At 41.6% G+C, this 23,459-nt stretch overlaps 1 protein-coding gene and 2 long non-coding RNA genes across 3 annotated transcripts in view; 1 reads left to right on the top strand and 2 right to left on the bottom strand.

Annotated features, from left to right (window-relative positions):
• LOC116810999 (uncharacterized) overlaps window positions 1–23,459 on the bottom strand; it is a 38,423-nt gene that overhangs the window by 3,676 nt on the left and 11,288 nt on the right. Inside the window, exon 2 of the long non-coding RNA XR_004370434.1 lies at window positions 1,982–2,099. This is a non-coding gene — a long non-coding RNA (uncharacterized LOC116810999). The remainder of the gene's footprint in view (window positions 1–1,981; window positions 2,100–23,459) is intronic.
• Window positions 371–15,927, top strand: TLR8 (toll like receptor 8). The gene is made up of 2 exons (XM_032756148.2): window positions 371–432; window positions 12,776–15,927. The coding sequence occupies exon 2, from the start codon at window positions 12,782–12,784 to the stop codon at window positions 15,896–15,898; it is 3,117 nt and encodes a 1,038-aa protein (XP_032612039.1). The 5' UTR covers window positions 371–432; window positions 12,776–12,781; the 3' UTR covers window positions 15,899–15,927.
• On the bottom strand, window positions 4,421–21,517 carry LOC131383913 (uncharacterized). Its single transcript, XR_009214316.1, has 3 exons — window positions 21,470–21,517; window positions 15,103–15,188; window positions 4,421–4,534 (listed from the first exon to the last, which is right to left on the bottom strand). It is a non-coding gene; the product is annotated as an uncharacterized LOC131383913 (long non-coding RNA).

Below are 23,459 nucleotides of genomic sequence, written 5' to 3' on the forward strand. Positions count from 1 at the left end.
TTGAGAAATCCTAAGTTCAGTACAAACTTATGGTAACTTTTTTAAAAAAGAATACACTGAAGTTTTCTTAGTGAATGGAATAATGTTCCCTTTTTCTCCCCTGTACACACAAATACACAAAAACTAACAAAAATACGCTGTATGTGTCTGATTTGGGTTGCATTTAAATCATTTTATAAATGACTTTTTCCCACAACTTCAGTTTCAAAGTTTTAAAGCACAGTCAATTAATGATTTGGCAACAGCTAAGAAATCACAAGTTCCCTTCTTTTCATGTAAATTTCTGTAAAACACACGCTAGGTTCTGCTGATGGTAAACAGACCCATTTCAGGAAGTTAGCCAGTTTCTCTTCTCGGCCACCTCCTGCATAGAGGGTACCATTCTGCACTGCTGCAAGTTACGGAATGAAAAATTAGAACAACAGAAACGTGGTAAGCCACTTCTATTTCTTTAGCAAAGCTTTCCAACAGAATATGGGGTTTCTGACCCAGAAATCTGGGTTGGCAGCAAATGGTGTGAGCCAAGAAAGTAATAAATGGGCAAATAAGGATAAAAATTAAAGATTGAAACAACTGTAAATGCAGGTAAAGTGGCTTGCTATGATCTTTAATTTGTGCACACGTTAGTATAAAGGAATTAGAGAGTAAATTTTGAAAATCAAATGCAGTGATGATCTTACTAATTTGAACAGGAAAATAAGAAAATTTCAAGTTAGAAATTGAACTGGAAATATTACTTACTGGCCCTACCAGAGACAATATCCTCTTCCAGAACAACGGGGTTGGAAGAGAAGGTGAGGGAAATATTTTTCCTTTGCTATTTCTGTAGAAAAGGACAAACTCTCTTCCTTCACATACATAGGTCAATTGCTAGAGCCTAGTGAAGCCTGAGCTTAACCTACTGTTGGAAGCTTAAAGTTCAACATTAATTGCTACTTTTCTTGGTCAGAGTTTTAAATAATTAGGTTGGTACAAAAAACTGTGATTACTTTTCCACCAACCTAATAACATGCTACAATTTCTGTAATTATTACTTTACACTGTCTAGACATAGCAGGTGGTCCGTGTTTGTTATTGTCAAGAACTGTCAGACTAAAAACGAACTTTACACTTCTTTTTAAATGATACATTTTCTAGAAAATTCAATGAGGTTTAAGAGCAATTGAAAAGTCTGATTTCAAGAGAGTCTCATCCAAAATGTACTATATATTTTTCCCTAAAGTCCTTGGAGTTAATTTTGACAATTTAAAGTGCATTTAAGTCTCTTTAAGTTAATGGGTGTTTTGTTTTGTTTTGTGTTTTGTTTTTTTGAGATGGAGTCTCGCTCTGTCACCCAGGTTGGAGTGCAGTGGCACGATCTCAGCTCACTGCAACCTCCGCCTCCCGGGTTCAAGCGATTCTCCTGCCTCAACCTCCCAAGTAGCTGGGACTACAGGTGTGTGCCACCACGCCTGGCTAATTTTTGTATTTTTAGTAGAGACGGGCTTTCTCCATGTTGGCCAGGCTGGTCTCGAACTCCTGACCTCAGGTGATCCGCCTGTCTCGGCCTCCCAAAGTGCTGGGATTACAGGCATGAGCCACCGCGCCTGGCCTGAAGTTAATTTTTATACCCACCTAATGTTCATTATGGATCTTGAAGGTAAATTAATTCTGCACTAAAATTTTACGATGCTTTACAAAATGACTGTAGGTGGCTCATATGGAATTCGGTCAACTGGGCCAATGACACATACGGGATTGCAGTTGAAATTATCCAATTTCTACTTGATATTTGTAAGCTGCTGTGATAGCCAGTATAATTGTACTACAAGAATGTGGTAAATAGCCGGGGCCTGGTGGCTCACGCCTATAATCCCAGCACTTTGGGAAGCCGAGGTGGGCGGATCACTTGAGGTCAGTAGGTAGAGACCAGCCCGATCAACATGGCAAAACCTCGTCTCTACTAAAAATACAAAAATTAGCCAGGTGTGGTGGTGCACACCTGTAGTCCCAGCTACTCAGGAGGCTGAGGCAGGAGAATCGCTTGAACCCAGGAGGTGGAGGTTGCAGTGAGCAAAGATCACACCATTGCACTCCAGCCTGGGCAACAGAGTGAGACTCTGTGTCAAAACAACAGCAGCAACAGACTGGTAAATAGAGTAATAATAAAATCAAATTAAACTTGCAAAAAATGGCCACTTTGCTCCCACTGGTGGCCAATGGAGGTCAAGGACCTGGCTGACCTCCTGCCTAAAGGCAGAGGTGGTTAGCCTTGGCAATGGACTCACATCAGAGCGGGAGCTTTCAAAACTCCTGCTGCCCAGACTGAACCCCAGATCAATGAAACCAAAATCTCTGGATATGGGGCTTGGCATTTGTAGCTTTTAGAATTCCTAAGTATCTCTACTGTGCAGCCAAAGTTAAGAATCAGTGCCTCAGAACATCAACAGTTTTTTGGTCCTTTTGTTAAAAAGCACAGTCCCTTTTTTTAGGTGGCTAGAAATGCTCCAGGAAGAGCTGAAATGTATTTACTAGCCACCTTGGTTTGATTTTAGAAAGCAAAATAGAAGTTCTAAGTATGCTTTCTCTGAAAAGCTGAGACTGCAGATAAGAGTGAGGGCAGCTGATGGAGTTCATTCTCCTCTTTCAATCACTGCTTCTCATCCTTTCATTATAATAATCTAAGAACCTCAGAGTTTATGAAAGAGAGAGCAGTCTTATGGAAGACCCCAGACTTACAGAATATTAGGGTGTGTTTCACAGGGAAGGATGTCATTACCCACGGTTAGTCTTTGAAACGCAGTTGGACATTATTTGTAAGTGCATCATACTGTCGCCTCCAGGATCCATTGAGGGGAACATCATTCCAATGCAACATCTCTGAGTTCAACTGGGTTATTAAATGGGGTTGAGGGATTTGTTATTTTTAAATTAGTAGCCCCAATTTATGACTACTCAAGACCACAAGACAAGCCTGTCCAACCTTCAGCCTGCGGGCTGCATATGGCTGAGGACAGCTTTGAATGCAGCCCAAGACAAATTCATAAACTTTCTGAAAATATTATGTTTTGTTTTTTTTTTAGCCCATCAGCTATTGTTAGTGTTTGCGTATTTTATGTGTGGCCCAAGACAATTCTTCTTCTTCCAGTGTGGCCCAGAGAAGCCGAAAGATTGGACACCCCTGCTGTAAGACACAGTAATTTAAATGCATAACCTGTGGTTCTGGATTGGCATCAGTAGATACAGGCTGTGTTGATTTTGCAGAAAGTTACGAAGCGCTGCTAGTTGGTGTGTATGTCTAAAATCAGTAGACTTCCTGTGGTTCTAAGGAATGACAAATAATCTGGAAGTTCTCTGTGGTAGCCTGCTCAGTGCAGAAAGGGAACACGGAAAATCCGCCACCAGCATTTGAGTCTTGGAGGTTCCACATAGGACTGTCAGGTCTCTGCTGATCATTGAAACCAGATCATGGCCAACTAGCCCCTTGGCTTCAGCCCTCCTAATTCGTTAACTACTCAGGTAAATCTAGGGTCACTTTCAACTCTACCACCTACCTTGAAAACATTCATCTCTCTGAGCCTCAGGTCCCATGTCTGTAAAGCAGGGGCCTCATGGACTTCATTGATTTGGGTTTTGTTTTTTTTTTTTGAGGATTAAACAAATGCTCCCTACCCTATTTCCCAGCACCCAATAACATAATTTTTCATACTTTTGTGTATGTTAAGTCAGGATCCATCTCTTTACTGATAAGTGCACTTAATGTGGTCATGTTTTCTTTTGTCTTCCAAACCTGTTAGTGAATCCATTGAATTTGGGATGGGTAAAATAACGTATCTATTATTAATTGTAAATTTCATCTAAAGTGACAAATCCTACCTGCATAACCATTTCTTAATTTCCTTTCATCACGTATCAGTGGTCAACATTGTTAACTGCGAATGAATCAGAATCCATCAAAAATTAGAACTATTTCCAGTCTGGCAAAAATTCAGCTCTGGTTGAATCCAAACATTGCGCTGAAGCAGCTAAGTCATTCAATTGAGGAGATTAATTACATGTTACAATCAATAGGTTCTCTTGACACTTCAGTGTTAGGGAACATCGGCAAGACCCATCCCAGGAGAGCTTGAAGGAAGCCTTTGAAAGGGAGAATGAAGGAGCATCTTTGCAAAATAGCTCCTGCAGCCTGGGAAAGGAGACTAAAAAGGTAAAAAGCTGTTAATTCCAGGAAGACAGCTTTACGCCCCTCCCAGACCACCTGCACTGCACATTACGTGGAATTTATTTTAGTCTCACATGGCAGCGTGCCCTCACATCTGGTCTCCGCCCTGGCTGCAGCCCTCCCCTTCAGGCGAATTCTGGGTGTGGCCTGTCTGCTCATTGCAACTCCCAGGGAATGAGTTTTCAGCGAAGGCAGACTTTCTGAGCTGTTCTTCAAACTGCGCTGGTCTTTTAAAAATGTGTTTGGTGGCCATCAGCATCCAATTTCAGAAGAAAGATTTGGGTGAGGACCGAGAGAGGTTGTTGTTGTTGTGCTGTCTGTTTCCTTCAAAATCTGCAGAAGAAAATTGGCAGGTTATGTACTGTGGACCTAACCAAAGAACAAATGGTGTATGGAAAATAGAAAAACTGTTGTGAAATTGCTTCCTCATTAGCAATAACTGTATTTGGCAGGGAGAGGAGAAGTTGGGCAGATTTTTTTTTCTTTTTTTTTTTCATGATTCATATGTTTTCTTTAAAGAAGTGGGTTTTGCTTTTCACTGGGTGCTCCAAGACAACCCCAGTGAAAGATCTGGACCACAAAGACCCAGTCATCCTCATCAGGGTGTTCACTGCAGCAAGCTCAAGGGCATGCCAGGCAAAGGCCTTTTTTCTGGCAGCTTGAACTTGTCTCAGCAGAGGGTTTCACAGAACTGTCATTTACCTGTTCTCTGTTCTTACTTGATTCGTTTCCCAGAACTGCTGAAACAAAGTACCACAAACTTGGTGGATCAAAACAGCAGAAATATATTCTCTCACAGTTCTGGAAACCACAAGTCAGAAATCAATGTGTTGTTGGCAGGGTTGGTTCCTTCTTAAGGGGCTAAAGGGAAAATCTGTTTCATGCCCCTCTCCCAGCTTCTGGTGGTAGCTAGCAATTCTTGATGTTCTCTGGCTTGCCGCTGCATCTCTCTAGCCTTCACCTCTCTCCTCATGTGGGTGGCCTTCCTTCCTGTGTGTCTACTTCCAAATTCCCCTTTTCTTATAAGGAGACCAGTTATTGGATCAGGGCCCACCTTAATTCAGTAGGATCCCATTTTAACTTGATGACATCGGCAAAGTTCAAATAAGGCTGTATTCACGGGTACCAGGGGTTAGAACTTCAAGTTATCTATTAGGGGACACAATTCAACCTAAACACTCCCCTTTTTTGATTCTCTATTCTGCCACTTCTACTCAATCCAGGTTCTTCACTTCATCAACGCCCAATCTAATACTTATCTTAGTTCTAGTAAGCATCTCTTCCTTATCTTAACTGGTCCCTGGGGCCTGGCCTGAGCCCCATTATACCATCAGCTGTTGACGTCAAGGGTGGACTTCTCTTTCAGCACAGAAGGCACAGGGCTGTAGGCTTCAGCCTTCTCTGCTTTGCTCTGCCCCATCTATCGTTCATCCACCTCCTTTCCATTTTCCTAAACTTTGTAGAAAATTCTTGTCAGCTGTTGTCTCCTCCTACACTTTCTTTGATCTTATAGGATTCTATTCTTTTACCATGGCTTTAATGGGAGCACCCGACTTTTAGGTTCAACCACCAGAAGTTGGTTGTGCTCTCTCACTCTCTCTTTCTTTCTCTATTTGCATAGTGGTATTTTTTTTCCTCTATTTTATTTGCAGAATTGCCATTTCTCTAAGTTATTGTAGAGTTGCTGTTTCTCTATTTTATTTGCATACTTCTCTTCTGCCAGGCTGGATTGTTTCTATTGATTGGTTCTGCTGTAATGAGGGTGACTTCTCGTTAGTATCCTTCTCACTTCATCTGGGACCAGATGCCCTTTGATATCCTTTTGGTGCCACAACTTTTGGTAGTCAGAGGCATGGGTGTGGCTGAAAGGAAGAACTTGGCTCAGAAGGTGCAGCTCTTGCTGGGCCTTTGGTCTCCGCTCTGTCTTCTGAGATCAGCGGCTGCTGGGAGCTGGGGTTGCCCCATGCCTGGCATGGTCACACAGCACTCCTATGGACTTGAGCAGAGCACCCTGCAAAGTGAGCATTAGCAATCCATTCAAACTCTGTGCAGTCCTGCACGGAATATAGAAGGTGGAGCAATGAGAGTCTCCCCAACTTCTCTGCAAGCAACCTGCTCACCATTTCTTGCCCTTCCCATTTATGTACTTTTCAAAATCAAGTTATTTGGAATTTGTCGACTCATGTTTCTTACTTCAGTACTTTTTTGGGAGGGCAGCACTACAAACCTCAAACTCTTAACTAAAAAACGTCTTTTGGAATGTTCTGGCCATTTTCATGGCCCATAATTTGCTTTAAGCTGCTTTAGACTCTCCCGGAGGCTATTTTCATCCAGAAAGAACAGAGGAGAGCTCAAAAGACTCCAGTTTTGGTTTCTAGCGGCCCCTAGAGGATTTCCCCCTCAATTGTTCTCTGCCTTGTATGAAATAGAATTGGATTTGAAATCGGATGTTGAGGCCTTACCTCCAGGCTAGTGAGGCCACACAAGATGGATCCGGCCCTCTGGACCCACCCAAGTGTCCACCTAAACATGAGTTACCAACTAACAGTGTTTTGTTTAGCATGCAAAGGGAATGGTCTGGAATCTGGCCTTGCCCTGACATATTCTCCTTGGGCCTTTTGAAAAAAATAATTTGTGTTAATCTGTAGTTAAAAATTGTAATAAGGACCTGACAAACACTACCTCAGTCAGATGATCAAGGTACACATAAATAGTGAAAGTCGTGTTGATAGCATGCACCCTTCATATGATATGGCTAGAACGGCCTTGCACTTCTGTGATCTTCCTCCCCTAGACCCATCAGCTCGGTCTAATCATAACAAAAGCATCAGATAAGTCCCCGTCCAGGGACATTCTACATAACCATTTCCCTTCCCAGTTATATTTTTCTCCACAATACTTTCCACCATCTAACATTCCATCTTTCAAAATGGGCAAGTATTTTAGCCTGGTTTGTTCATTGTTTTATCTGCAACTCAAATACAGTTCCTGAAATAAAATATCTGCCTAATAAATATTTAATGAATGAATGAATATAGAATTGCCTTATCCGTTTAATTGCCACATGGTATTTCATTGTGTGAACATAACATCATTTATTTACCCAGACTACTACTCATAGGCATTTAGATTATTTCCGGTCTTTTGCTATTGCTAACAGCCCTTGCAATGAACATCCTTGTATACAGACATTTGTATATATGAGGGTGTGTCTTTAGGATCTACTTCTAGAATTGAAATTGCTGACTTCAAGTATATGTTTCCAATTGTGATAGATATTACACATTACCCTCCATCTTAGAGGTGGTGTTAATTTAGATTCCTACCAGCAAAATTTAAGAGTATTTGTTTCCCCATATCCTCAACTGCCTAATAGAATCAGTGAAAAATGGTATGACAGTGTTAATTTTTGAGTGAGGTTGAGTATCTTTTCCTATGCTTTAAGAGCAATTTATGTTTCCTTTTTATGTGAACTGTTAATATATTTTTTCAATTTTTCTATTGGGTTATTTGTCTTTTCATTAATGCATATACCTATTACATATTTATACCAAGTATGTATTAAATACTAACATATTGATGAAACAGAGCAGAAAGCCTAGAAATAGATCCAAATAACAGAAGAGTTAGTGATACAGGAAGCCTATAAAATCAGTGGGCAAAAGATCATCCAATTAATAACGTTAGGGTAAATGGGTCTCCATTTAGAAAAAAATAATGTGGGTCTACACCTCACATTTTATACCTAAACAATTCCAGTGGGATAAGAAAATGAAATCATAAAAAATTACTAGGAAAAAGATGAGAAAATTGTTCCTAAAACTGAAGTGTGGAAGATCCTTTATGCCTTACACTGCCCTGAGTGATCTCATTCATACCCATGGCTTCAATTGTCATGAATCCCAAATTCATTCCTCTGTCAGAACTCTCCTCTGAGCTTCAGACCCACATACTCAGCTGCCTACTGGACATCTCTACTTGAATATCACAAACTCAACTCAAAAGCAAACCTGTCAAATTTAATTACTAGTAGCCCTACCCTAAACAATCTTCCTGCTCAGTGAATGACACCCATCCCTCCAGGTGCACAGACCAGGAACCTAGAAGTCACTCTGATTGCATCTCTCTCCGTCACAACCTCTACCTCCCTTTATTCATCCATTGCTATGTCTCGCAAATGTACCTCCCAAATATCTCTTGAACGCATTTTTTCTATCTCTATTGCCACCACCCTAAGTTCAAACTCCCATCATCTCATGACTGAAGTTCTGTGCCCTCTTGCCAGTGAACACTGTAGAATCAATCTAAGCATGGTGCCACCCTGCTTAAAAACCTTCAAAGGCTCGCATCACTTCTCAGATGAAGAGATTGGGGAGATGTCGGTCATAGGACACAAAATTTCAGTTAGGCAGGAGGAAAAAGTTCTATTGAAGAGCTCTATTGTGCAATATGGTGACTATAGTTAATAACGACATATTATACACTTGAAAAACACTAAGAGAGTCCATTTTAAGTGTTCTCACGACCAAAAAATGATAAGTGTATGAGGTAATGCATATGTGAATTAGCTTGACTGAGGCATTCTATATGTATACATATTTCAAAACATCATGTTGTACATCATAAATGCATACACTTTTTAGTTGTCAATTTAATTAATATTTTTTAAACCTACTCTGGTCTTTTTTTCCTTTTTTGAGACGGGTGGTCTCTGTCTCTGTCCGCCATGCTAGAGTGCAGTGTGCGATCATGGCTCACTGCAGCCTCCACCTCCCAGGCTCAGGCGATCCTCCAGTCTCAGCCTCCCAAGTAGCTGGGACCACAAGCATGCGCCACCATGCCCTGCTATTTGTTTTTGTATTTTTTGTAGAGATGGGATCTCGCCACATGGCCCAGTCTGGTGTCCAACTCCTGAGCTCCAGTGATCCACCTGCCTCAGCTTCCCAAACTGCTGGGATTACAGGCGTCAGCCACTGTGCTGGCCCACTCTGGTCTTTACTCAAGTCCCTGGCTTTCTCTCAGTCTCTTAAACTTATGTGCTTAGTAAGATGAGGACTGAAAAATGTCCACTGAACATAGTGACATGGAGATACTGAGAACCTCAACGACATCTCCATTAGCCACTTCCTCTGTGCCATTCCAGTCCACTGGGCCCCATTGTGGCAAGCAGTCCTACCACGGCAAGCAGTCCTACCATGGCAAACACGAAAGCTGATGTGCCTTGTCTTAGACCCACACCATATCTCTCTGAATTCCTGTCCCAGGGCTTCTCTGGAGGTACAGCCTGGGAAACTCACGGGAATAGACACAGGGCCTTTGCACATGCTGCTCCCTTTTCCTGAAAAATTCCTTTGACATCTTGGTCGTGCCTTACACATGCCTACTCAACCTTAGGATTGCAGGTCAGGTTTCACTTTTTTTTTTTTTTCTTTTTCTTTTTGAGACGGAGTTTCACTCTTGTTGCCCAGGCTGGAGTGCAATGGTGTGATCCTGGCTCACCACAACCTCTGCCTCCTGGGTTCAAGCGATTCTCCTGCCTCAGCCTCCTGAGTAGCTGGGATTACAGGCATGCGCCACCACACCCAGCTAATTTTGTATTTTTAGTAGAGACAGTGTTTCTCCTTGTTGGCCAGGCTGGTCTCGAACTCCCGACCTCAGGTGATCGGCCCGCCTCGGCCTAGGTTCCACTTCTTTATGGAAATCTTCCCCAGTTGCCATGACCAGGCCAAAGTCCCCTCTGGTTAGGCTCTTACAGTGTCATGCACTTTTTTATCACAGTGTAAACCTTGTAATGTTGTGTTTAAGTCATATCTGTTGTACCCATGAGACTGGGAGCCAATTCATATATTGTGAGTGTAATCAAACAGACTTCCCAGGCCACCCACTAGCTAATCAAGGCAGGGAGTCCGGAAAGTGACTTTGAAATCTAGCAATGCTGGGACTTGGAAATCACACAGGCTGAGATCTGCTCAGGTGCCTGAACAAATATAGCATTGCCTGTGGCGTCTTCCCCAAAGTGCCTTGCATGTCTGAGCCCCGTTGCCCCTTCCTTTGGTGTGCCTGTGTCTCCCAGTAAGATGTGAAGCCTGGAAGCCTGTGGCTGCCTCTGCAGGAGCTCCATGTTTTCAAGCCATAAATCATCTTAGAATCCATAGCGTCTAGTTTTCTATTACTGCAGAACAAATCGTTCCCAAATGTAGAGGCTTCAAAGAATGCCCATTGATTGGCCTTAATTTCTGTAAGTTAGAATCTGGGCAGGTTTGCCTGAGTTCTCCATTTCAAGTCTCATAAAGCCAAACTGGGCTCTCATCTGGAGGATCTGAGTAAAAATTTGTTTCCAGGTTCATCCAGATTGTCAGGTGATTTCAGTTCCTTGCAGTTGTTGTTCGACTCACCACCCCACCACCAGCCCGAAAACCTCATTTCCTTGCTAGCTGCCTGCAGAGAGCCACTCTCAGCTTCCACAGGCTGCCTGCATTCTTTGTTGTGGGGCCCCTAACCTCTTCACGCCAGAAATAGCGCATCCAATTCTTCTCATGCATCCTACCCCTCTGACTTTTCCTTCTGCCGATAACCAGAAAAAACGTTTCGCCTTCAAACGCTTGTGTGATTAGATTAAGCCCATCCAGATAAATTCCCATATGCCATATAATATAATGTCATCACAGCAGTAATACTCGGGACAAAATTCATGGGGGTCATCTTAAAATTCTGCCTACCACACCAGGTATAGTAGAGCCTTGTTTCAGTGCAAGTTGAACATTAAGCAGCAACATCACGATAGTGTTGCATTTGAAAATAACTACTAGCAACTGAACATGTCTGGGAGTTCTGCTCCACTTTAATTTCCATCTCAAAAGGAGCTGGCTTGTCCTTGGCCGTTACAAATGGGCAATAATTATTGAGCCTCAGAATAATCAATGTCCACATAAAAATTTTTTATAACATAGTGAGGGTGTGACACATAAAGGTGTTAGTTCACCGGCCCTAAATTTTAGGAGAATTTGAAAAAAGCCACTTATCTGGTTTAACCCATAATAAAGACATGAGTTGGGCTTTAGCGAAAAATCTAGGCTGGTTTCTGTGTTCAGTGAAAGATGATTTTTGAGAGTTCTCTTAATTACAACCCTTGATCAAACTTATCACATTAATCTGTGTATTGCATTGTATGGTTACCAAAAGTGATATATTCAGCTCTCTATTTATTAAGAAACAGTTACAGAAAGTGAGGCACTCTCCTGTGTTACTGTGGGTGCATAAAAATATAAAGCACCATGTGTCCTCCCTAGAGAAGTTTCAAAATTAGCAAGCAAATAGCTATTAATGCTAATGTTTGTGTGATAGGGAACATATGAGTAGTAATTATTCCACAAACAATTTTTTGAGTGCTGTTTACATTTGAGGCACTGTTCAGGCACAAGGATTTCAAAAGGAGATTGTGTAGCATGATGGCTTAGTTGTTAAAAATATGATTTTGGAATCAGATTGGCTCAAGTCCCAGTGCTACAACATACCATCCTTCAAAAAGGTACTTAAGTCTCTGAGTTTGTTTTTTCATCTGCAAATTATACATAATAATAGGACCCTACTGCATCATGTTCTTATGAGCATTAATGTGGGTGATGAAATGTTTATGAAGCACTTAGCACAATACCTGACATTTTGTTATTATTATCAACATAAGGTGCCCACTTTCCAGTCATGCAAGAAGAAAACATAATATATGTCACCATAGAAGTATAGAACAATTGTGGGAAATACCAGTAAGAGAGATATAGTTGTATAAATAAGGTAAAGATGACTGCCTAGAAGATCTAGGATGATATCATACTAGAAGTTCCATCTGAACTCTCCTTGGGGGCTGGCCAAAGTTTCATCAAGTGTCATGTCAGTAGGTTGGTGCTATAAATATATAGCTTGCAAAGCTATAGACTTACTATAAACCAAAGCTGTGGATCAGCTTAGACTCATTATGATGGTGGAGTATCTTGATTAATGGCCTCTGCAGAAGCTTCCCAGGTCTTCTCATCATCATCATCTCAGATAGCTTCATCTTCAACTTCCTTTTTTTGTTGTTGTTTTTGAGACAGGGTCTCACTCTGTCATCCAGGATGGAGTGCAGTGGCACAATCATGGCTCACTTCAGCCTCGACCTCAGGGGCTCAAGCCATCCTCCCATTTCAGCCTCCCAAGTAGTTGGGACTACAGGCATGCACCACTACGCCTGGCTGACTTTTTAATTTTTTGTAGAGTCAGGGTCTCCCTATGCTGCCCAGTCTGGTCTCAAACTCCTGGGCTCAAACCATCTTTCCACCTCGGCCTCCCAAAATGTTGGGATTACAGGTGTGAGCCACCACACCCAGCCCATCTTCAACTTCTTTTAGCACCATGAAGCTGAACATAGTAAAAAAGTAAAATCATTCTGGACCTAATCTGATGCAATTTATTTAATTGTTAAGTGAATGCACACATTAAAATTCATATAAGTATGGTGCAGCACTGCTAATTTATTTACAAAACACCTGGCAAATACTGCTACTCTAATACTGTGCTTGCACTTTTGATTTTCCTTAGGAAAACATGTTCCTTCAGTCGTCAATGCTGACCTGCCTTTTCCTGCTAATATCTGGTTCCTGTGAGTTATGCGCTGAAGAAAATTTTTATAGAAGCTATCCTTGTGATGAGAAAAACCAAAATGACTCAGTTATTGCAGAGTGCAGCAATCGTCGACTACAGGAAGTTCCCCAAACGGTGGGCAAATATGTGACAGAACTAGACCTGTCTGATAATTTCATCACACATATAACGAATGAATCATTTCAAGGGCTGCAAAATCTCACTAAAATCAATCTAAACCACAACCCCAATGTACAGCACCAGAACGGAAATCCTGGTATACAATCAAATGGCTTGAATATCACAGACGGGGCATTCCTCAACCTAAAAAACCTAAGGGAGTTACTGCTTGAAGACAACCAGTTACCCCAAATACCCTCTGGTTTGCCAGAGTCTTTGACAGAACTTAGTCTAATTCAAAACAATATATACAACATAACTAAAGAGGGCATCTCAAGACTTATAAACTTGAAAAATCTCTATTTGGCCTGGAACTGCTATTTTAACAAAGTTTGCGAGAAAACTAACATAGAAGATGGAGTATTTGAAACGCTAACAAATTTGGAGTTGCTATCACTGTCTTTCAATTCTCTTTCACATGTGCCACCCAAACTGCCAAGCTCCCTACGCAAACTTTATCTGAGCAACACCCAGATCAAATACATTGGTGAAGAAGATTTCAAGGGATTGATAAATTTAACATTACTAGATTTAAGTGGGAACTGTCCGAGGTGCTTCAATGCCCCATTTCCATGCGTGCCTTGTGATGGTGGTGCTTCAATTAATATAGATCGTTTTGCTTTTCAAAACTTGACCCAACTTCGATACCTAAACCTCTCTAGCACTTCCCTCAGGAAGATTAATGCTGCCTGGTTTAAAAATATGCCTCATCTGAAGGTGCTGGATCTTGAATTCAACTATTTAGTGGGAGAAATAGCCTCTGGGGCATTTTTAACGATGCTGCCCCGCTTAGAAATACTTGACTTGTCTTTTAACTATATAAAGGGGAGTTATCCACAGCATATTAATATTTCCAAAAACTTCTCTAAACTTTTGTCTCTACGGGCATTGCATTTAAGAGGTTATGTGTTCCAGGAACTCAGAGAACAAGATTTCCAGCCCCTGATGCAGCTTCCAAACTTATCAACTATCAACTTGGGTATTAATTTTATTAAGCAAATTGATTTCAAACTTTTCCAAAATTTCTCCAATCTGGAAATCATTTACTTGTCAGAAAACAGAATATCACCGTTGGTAAAAGACACCAGGCAGAGTTATGCAAATAGTTCCTCTTTTCAACATCATATCCTGAAACGACGCTCAACAGATTTTGAGTTTGACCCACATTCGAACTTTTACCATTTCACCCGTCCTTTAATAAAGCCACAATGTGCTGCTTATGGAAAAGCCTTAGATTTAAGCCTCAACAGTATTTTCTTCATTGGGCCAAACCAATTTGAAAATCTTCCAGACATTGCCTGTTTAAATCTGTCTGCAAATAGCAATGCTCAAGTGTTAAGTGGCACTGAATTTTCAGCCATTCCTCATGTCAAATATTTGGATTTGACAAACAATAGACTAGACTTTGATAATGCTAGTGCTCTTACTGAATTGTCCGACTTGGAAGTTCTAGATCTCAGCTATAATTCACACTATTTCAGAATAGCAGGGGTAACACATCATCTAGAATTTATTCAAAATTTTACAAATCTAAAAGTTTTAAACTTGAGCCACAACAACATTTACACTTTAACAGATAAGTATAACCTGGAAAGCAAGTCCCTGGTAGAATTAGTTTTCAGTGGCAATCGCCTTGACATTTTGTGGAATGATGACGATAACAGGTATATCTCCATTTTCAAAGGTCTCACGAATCTGACACGTCTGGATTTATCCCTTAATAGGCTCAAGCACATCCCAAATGAAGCATTCCTTAATTTGCCAGCGAGTCTCACTGCACTACATATAAATGATAATATGTTAAAGTTTTTCAACTGGACATTACTCCAGCAGTTTCCTCGTCTCGAGTTGCTTGACTTACGTGGAAACAAACTATTCTTTTTAACTGATAGCCTATCTGACTTTACATCTTCCCTTCGGACACTGCTGCTGAGTCATAACAGGATTTCCCACCTACCCTCTGGCTTTCTTTCTGAAGTCAGTAGTCTGGTGCACCTCGATTTAAGTTCCAATCTGCTAAAAACAATCAACAAATCCGCACTTGAAGCTAAGACCACCACCAAATTATTTAAGTTGGAACTACACGGAAACCCCTTTGAATGCACCTGTGACTTTGGAGATTTCCGAAGATGGATGGATGAACATCTGAACGTCAGAATTCCCAGACTGGTAGATGTCATTTGTGCCAGTCCTGGGGATCAAAGAGGGAAGAGTATTGTGAGTCTGGAGCTAACAACTTGTGTTTCAGATGTCACTGCAGTGATATTATTTTTCTTCACGTTCTTTATCACCACCATGGTTATGTTGGCTGCCCTGGCTCACCATTTGTTTTACTGGGATGTTTGGTTTATATATAATGTGTGTTTAGCTAAGGTAAAAGGCTACAGGTCTCTTTCCACCTCCCAAACTTTCTATGATGCTTACATTTCTTATGACACCAAAGATGCCTCTGTTACTGACTGGGTGATAAATGAGCTGCGCTACCACCTTGAGGAGAGCCGAGACAAAAACGTTCTCCTTTGTCTAGAGGAGAGGGATTGGGACCCAGGATTGGCCATCATTGACAACCTCATGCAGAGCATCAACCAAAGCAAGAAAACAGTATTTGTTTTAACCAAAAAATATGCAAAAAGCTGGAACTTTAAAACAGCTTTTTACTTGGCTTTGCAGAGGCTAATGGATGAGAACATGGATGTGATTATATTTATCCTGCTGGAGCCAGTGTTACAGCATTCTCAGTATTTGAGGCTTCGGCAGCGGATCTGTAAGAGCTCCATCCTCCAGTGGCCTGACAACCCGAAGGCAGAAGGCTTGTTTTGGCAAACTCTGAGAAATGTGGTCTTAACTGAAAATGATTCACGGTATAACAATATGTATGTTGATTCCATTAAGCAATACTAACTGACGCTAAGTCATGGTTTCGCGCCATAATAAAGATGCAAAGGAATGATATTTCTGTCATAGTTATCTACTGCTATGTAACAAATTATCCCAAAACTTAGTGGTTTAAAACAACACATTTGCTAGCCCACAGTTTTTGAGGGTCAGGAGTCCAGGCACAGCATAACTGGGTCCTCTGCTCAGGGTGTCTCAGAGGCTGCAATGTAGGTATTCACCAGAGACATACGCATCTCTGGGGTCACACTCATGTGGTTGTTTTCTGGATTCAATTCCTCCCGGGCTATTGGCCAAAGGCTATACTCATGTGAGCCTCTCCCACAAGGCAGCTTGCTTCATCAGAGCTAGCAAAAAAGAGAGGTTGCTAGCAAGATGAAGTCACAATCTTTTGTAATCGAATCAAAAAAGCGATATCTCATCACTTTGGCCATACTCTATTTGTTAGAAGTAAACCACAGGTCCCACCAGCTCCATGGGAGTGACCACCTCAGCCCAGGGAAAACAGCTGAAGACCAAGATGGTGAGCTCTGATTGCCTCATTTGGTCATCAACTATTTTCCCTTGACTGCTGTCCTGGGATGGCCTGCTATCTTGATCACAGATTGTGAATATCAGGAGGCAGGGATCACTGTGGACCATCTTGGCAGTTGACATAATACACCTTCTTTTCAATATCTAAGAACTTTTGCCACTGTGACTAATGGTCCTAATATTAAGCTGTTGTTTATATTTATCATATATCTATGGCTACATGGTTATATTATGCTGTGGTTGCATTCGGTTTTATTTACAGTTGCTTTTACAAATATTTGCTATAACATTTGACTTCTAAGGTTTAGATGCCATTTAAGAACTGAGATGGAGGCCGGGTGCGGTGGCTCACGCCTGTAATCCCAGCACTTTGGGAGGCCGAGGCGGGGGGATCACGAGGTCAGGAGATGGAGACCATCCTGGCTAACACGGTGAAACCCAGTCTCTACTAAAAAAAATACAAAAAAAAAATTAGCCAGGCACAGTGGCGGGCACCTGTAGTCCCAGCTACTCGGGGGGCTGAGGCAGGAAAATGGCGTGAACCCGGGAGGCGGAGCTTGCAGTGAGCCGAGATAGCGCCACTGCACTCCGGCCTGGGCAAAAGAGCGAGATTCTGTCTCAAAAAAAAAAAAAAAAAAAAAAAAAAAACTGAGATGGATAGCTTTTAAAGCATCTTTTACTTCTTAACCATTTTTTAAAAGTATGCAGCTAAATTCGAAGCTTTTGGTCTATATTGTTAATTGCCATTGCTGTAAATCTTAAAATGAATGAAAATGTTTCATTTTACAAGAGGAGTGTATGATAAATATATGGTAGAGAAATTGTTCTTTAATATAAAAGAAATTGCCATATACACTGAATTTTTTGAGAACTCTTTTTAAAAAACTATTTGGTAGAAATCAAAGGGGAAGCAGTTTTCATGAAGCTTTTACTTTAAGACACTTATTAATAGATAAATTCTATCTTGATCCCTACTCAGAAGACATAAAGTCAGAATGCCTGGCTGTTGGTAGCCTTTGTGCAATTCCCCCAAATGAAACAACTTTGGCAACCCTTTCCACTTCTACTGTCCCCTTGGTTCCTCTGCATCAGTCCATAGCATCCTCTATCCAGTATGAATCTTGAGATATCTAATGAAATTTACCTGAGAATAACTAGAAATTATCCAAGCATAAGAAAAGGAAGTCGCTTCAGAATGAAAAGAAGAGAAACCTCCAATACATCATCTTTCCTTTTTAATTAAATCTTACAGCATGAGTTACTTTTTAATACGTGCTTCTAAGAAACTCACCAAAATAATGCGTCGTAGTGTTATTTAATACACACAAAGTGGAAAGCAGTGCAAGTTTGCCAAGGACAATTTAATTTTGTCACATTGCATCCTGTTTTGTGACCATGATGAGTTTATACGAAGATGTTTATGCTTGTGCTTGTTGAGGTATAGGGACAAATATCTAAAAGCAAGCCGGGCGTGGTGGCTCACGCCTGTAATCCCAGCACTTTGGGAGGCCGAGACGGGCGGATCACGAGGTCAGGAGATCGAGACCATCCTGGCTAACACGGTGAAACCCCGTCTCTACTAAAAAATACAAAAAATTAGCCGGGCGCGGTGGCAGGCGCCTGTAGTCCCAGCTACTCGGGAGGCTGAGGCAGGAGAATGGCGTGAACCCGGGAGGCGGAGCTTGCAGTGAGCGGAGGTAGCGCCACTGCACTCCAGCCTGGGTGACAGAGCGAGACTCCGTCTCCAAAAAAAATAAAATAAAATAAAATAAAATAAAATAAAATAAAATAAAATAAAATAAAATAAAAGCAAGATCAGACGGGTGTGGTATCTCACACCTATAATCCTTGCATTAAAATCTACCTCAACTGTAGGACTACCAGTTGAACCACATGCTTCCCACTGCCCTCAGCAAAGGGCACCTTAGTTAGAGGAAAGGTAGAGCCTTTCTATGGAGGAGGAATTTGTGAGGATTGAGTTTTATCAGCTACCTGGGAGTCAGACCCTGATACATTCTCCTTCACATTCCCCGGACCTTTTTCTGCCAAGTGGAGGCTCTCACTCAGAGGAAATCTCCATTCTTTCGATGCAGGTCATTCATACTCAGATATTCTGCACTGTTCAAGCAATAAAAATTGAATGAGCACCTATTATGTACACCAGTTGGCACTGTGTCAAAATGTACTTGTGCAGAGTCCTTGGATCATTGGTGACAGGTCTTCTTCTCCTCTGCATTTTTCTCAAGACCAGGCCTCAGGGTAGCATGTTTTCATGGAGTGAAAGAAGGGAAGGAAGAATGGGCTTTGGAAAGTGGCAGCTGTGTCATAGCAGTCAGCCTCTGGGTATGTGAAGGACTTTCCAGAGTCCCCCCGACCAAAGCCTCCATGCTCCTCCTGGGACTGCCACAGTTCTTGAAACTATCCATACATTCTTCATTTCTATGTGCTAATGGAGCCGATAATTAAGTCATTAACACTTTAGCTATCATTATATAACCGAGTACCCCTATTTTCCTAAGAGAAAGAGAATGAGTTATTAATTTTTTTTTCTTCTTTTCTCTTTCCTCCTTTTCCCCTTTTCCCCACTCCCTAGTTAGATCTTTAAAGATGCAATTGTAACCTTTATCTTCCCTTCACCAGACACTCCCTACAGGGCAAGCTTATGTATATGCTTACTTAAAAGCTCCAGAGCCAGAAATCTCTCCCACTAGGGGACTGCCTCAAGAGACAGCAGTCAATTTACAACCTAAAGCATGCCCACAACAAAACTCTCTCCCACCTGGAGGATATCCTGAGACAATGGTCACTTTGCAACCTAGTTCTGCCTGCAATGGCACCAGCTCAACCACCTGGTACATAAGACACAAAAGCAAGTTGCATAGACCTCACCTGCTCACTCACTTCCCTGCATGCCATTCATGCCAACTCTCCCTTTAAAAGCCCCTGCTTTCTGCCCCAAAGCAAAGTGGTACCCTTAAAGTCAGGAGCCTATACTTCTTCCCCCTAAGCTAATTTTTGGAATAAACGTCATTTTATTGAGAATCTCCATAAACTGTTGGTGGGAATACAAATTAGTAAACCACGATGGAGAACAGTTTGGAGGTTCCTCAAAAAACTAAAAATCGAATTACCATATGACCCAGCAATCTCACTGCTGGGTATACACCCGAAAGAAAGGAAGTAATTATATTGAAGAGATATCTGCACTCCCATGTTTGCTGCAGCACTGTTTACAATAGCTGAGATTTGGAGCAACCTAAGTGTCCATCAACAGATGACTGGATAAAGAAAATGCGGTACACATACACAATGGAGTACTAGTCAGCCATAAAAAGAATGAGATCCTGTCATTTGCAACAACATGGATGGAACTGGAGGTCATTATGTTAAGTGAAATAAGCCAGGCACAGAAAGACAAATATCAAATGCTCTCACTTATTTGTGGGATCTAAAAATCAAAACAATTCAACTCATGGACATAGAGAGTAGAAGGATGGTTACCAGAGGCTGGGAGGGGAAGTGGAAGCTAGGGGAGGTAGGGATGGTTAATGGGCACAAAAAAATTGAAAGAATGAATTAGATCTACTATTTGATAGCACAACAGAGTGACTATAGTAAAAAATAATTGTACTTTTTAAAAATAACTAAAATAGTGTAATTGGACTGTTTGTAACTCAAAGCATAAATGCTTGAGGGGATAGATATCCCATTCTCCATGATGTGATTACCCATTGCATGTATCAAAACATCTCGTGTACCCCCTAAATATATACATCTACTATGTATCTACAAAAACTAAAAATAAAATTTTGTTTAAAAAGTCACTTTCTTTATACCACATCTCACCCTTGTTAATTGGACTCTGCGAGGGGTGAACAACTGAACCTGTGATTCAGTTAAAATTAGATCCTCAGACATCTTCTGTTGAGAAAGATAGATCTCAAATGATGCAAATCTCTTTTACCTCTCAAGGTTCTAGCCTCTCCTATCACCAATTTAGGTAAGCATATAAAATCATCAGGCCTGGGTTACCTCAACTATCTTCCTCTTTGATCCAAAATGTATACTTAGTGGACAAAGGCTTTTTGAACAACTAATATGTGCTAAGTCTTAAGGTGAGTTCAGAAATGGCCAGGATCCATCAACTAATCAATGGATAAATAAAATGTGATCTATCCATACAATGGAATATTATTCAGCCATAAAATATAATGAAGCACTAATACTATGATGCAACATCGATGAACTTTGAAAACATCATGCTAAGTGAAAGAAGCCAGACACAGAAGACCCTATATTGTACGATTCCACTGATATGAAATGTTCAGAATAGGCAAATGCATAGAGACAGAGAGTAGGTAAGTAGTTGCCTGAGGCAGTAGAAGGTTGAGGGATTGGGAGAAGATGGGCATGGCTATTCAGGGGTCTGGGATTTCTTGTTGAAGTGATGCAAATGTTCTAAAATTGATTGGAATGATGATTGCACAACTCTGTGAATATACTGACAGCAATATTTCTCTTCCTGGCCCCTTTTTTGGGTGGTTTTTCTGGCATTGCTGCACCATGTCTGAAGCTCCTGGCACTTACACTCTTGAAGTCTTCTCTATCAGCTTTCCCAGACCCTCTGCTTTTTTCTTGGAATTGATCAAGATTTGCCAGATCATTGTGTGGCACTGACCTCTGATTGTTGGCTTCTGTAAAGAACCCCAAACTACAGGAATTGGAATGCCTGGTCTGGTCAAAGGAGAGGATCTGGTTGATTCTGGACAAATCACTCCACCTTGCTGAGCATGATTCTTCATCTATAGAGTGGACTGAATGATCTCTAAGTTACTTTGAAATATGACAACTACTCTAGTTTCCTCGAGCTGCCACAAACTGCATGGCTTAAAAAACAGAAGTTTATTGTCTCATAGTTCTTGAAGTTAAAAGTCTGAAATCAAGGTGTCTGCAGGGCCACGCTCCCTCTGAAACCTATAGAGAAAGATCCTTCTTGCCTCTTTTGGCATCTGGTGTTTGCCAGCAATCCACAGTATTCCTTACCTTGAAGACGCAGGACTCCAGTCTCTGCCTCTGTTGTCACATGGCCATCTTCCCTCTATGTCTCTCTCCTCTTCTTAAGAACAGAAGTCATACTGGATTAAGGACCCACCCTACTCCTACTATGACCTCATCATGACTAATCATATCTGCAACAACCTCCTTTCCAAATGAGGTCAGCTTCTGAGGTCCTGGGGGTTAAGACTTCAACATATAATTTTGTGGGGATGCAGTTCAACCCATAACAACAACCATGGCTTTCCTTCCTTAGAAATTACTGGGCCGGGCGCGGTGGCTCACGCCTGTAATCCTAGCACTTTGGGAGGCCGAGGCCGGCGGATCACGAGGTCAGGAGATCGAGACCATCCTGGCTAACACGGTGAAACCCCGTCTCTATTAAAAATACAAAAAATTAGCCGGGCGAGGTGGCGGGCGCCTGTAGTCCCAGCTACGCGGGAAGCTGAGGCAGGAGAATGGCGTGAACCCAGGGGGACGGAGCCTGCAGTGAGCCCAGATCGCGCGACTGCACTCCAGCCTGGGTGAAAGAGCGAGACTCCTTCTCAAAAAAAAAAAAAAAAAAAAAAATTACTGAGAACTCCATGAAAGTTGAAAATGCCCTTGTGAATGGGAGAGTCATTCATGAAAAACGCAATTTTCCTGTCGGCTATTAATAAAGCTATTATAGCAATATGGCCAGGTTTCTACTCTCATTATCCTTGAACTTAAAGTCATAATAGTATCCATTATTTCCAGTGAGTACAAGGGAAGGTCACATTACTGTGTTCTCTTCATTGCTGCCCTTAAATGCTTTCAGGGAAAGGGGGAATAGATAAAGTCCCAGGCCTTACTCAGCAATTGGGGCAAGACGTAGCAGTGTTTTGAACCTGAAGGAGACAACCCAGGGCTTCCTGTGCCAAAGACTCAAAATGGAAAATGGTCTTTATAAATGTCCCTCCAGTGTGCAAAGGGTAGAGACTAGAATTTAAAATTCATCAGATATTAATAAGAAAAACCAAACCAAACAAAAAATCTACTTATGATCATAGAACATTGCCATTGGGGAGCTGTTTATTATTTGATCCTTTTTAAAATTTCTTTTTTTGTGTGTGAGAAACATATTTCCAGGAGTAGAGAGAAAAGGCCCCCCTGTTTTATGTACTCAGTCTTTCCCTCCTTTGAGATTACCCCTAAACTGTTTTAGGGATGGCTCCCTGGTTATCTCAGTAATGATGACCCCAGAAGTTCAGAGATAATTAAGAGCCATGTCTGGGTTTGTGAGAGAAGCCCAAATGCAGTTGTTCAAACCAGAAACCAGAGCCTCGTTGTTGACTCTTCCCTTTCACCGTGATATCCAACCACTCATCAAGGACTCTCCATTTGACCTCCTAAATTCTTCTCCCATCCATCCCCCATCTCTGTGTCCATCATCAACACCCCTTGTGCAAGATACCTGCATTGCTCACTAGCTTCCCGGTATCTACTGTGTTCCCTCCAATTCACTTCCAGAAGCTAGAGTGATTCTTATCAAAAGTGTGCCTTCTTCTGAATTAGGTTGACAATCTCAACTCCTGGACAAGACCCACAATCCCTTTGTGACCTTCCATTTGTGCACCCCTCCGGCCTCCACTCTAAGCACCCCCACCAGTTGTCTTCAGTTTGTGCTAAGAACACACCAAACTCCCATCTCAGCACCTACACACATACGACTGCCCCAAGGCACCTCTGACTCCAGACTTCACTTAGCTAATTCCTGCTCACCCTACAGGGAGAGGTTAAATGCCACTGAGAACAGCTTTCTTCTAAACTCCAAATCCCACTCAGACGTCCCCCTTATACTATTTTCTTAGCATTTACCACAAGTTTTGTTGGGTAAATGATAGAGAAATAAATAGTGTGGCTGCAACATGTGTCTTCCATTAGACTGTAGGATCCAAAGATCAGGGAAGGTGACTTTTAGTCCATCACTCTATCCCCAGTATTCATCACCATGCCT

The sequence above is a fragment of the Hylobates moloch genome, unplaced genomic scaffold (assembly GCF_009828535.3).
Source record: "Hylobates moloch isolate HMO894 unplaced genomic scaffold, HMol_V3 SCAFFOLD_7, whole genome shotgun sequence".
Taxonomy (NCBI): Eukaryota; Metazoa; Chordata; class Mammalia; order Primates; family Hylobatidae; genus Hylobates; species Hylobates moloch.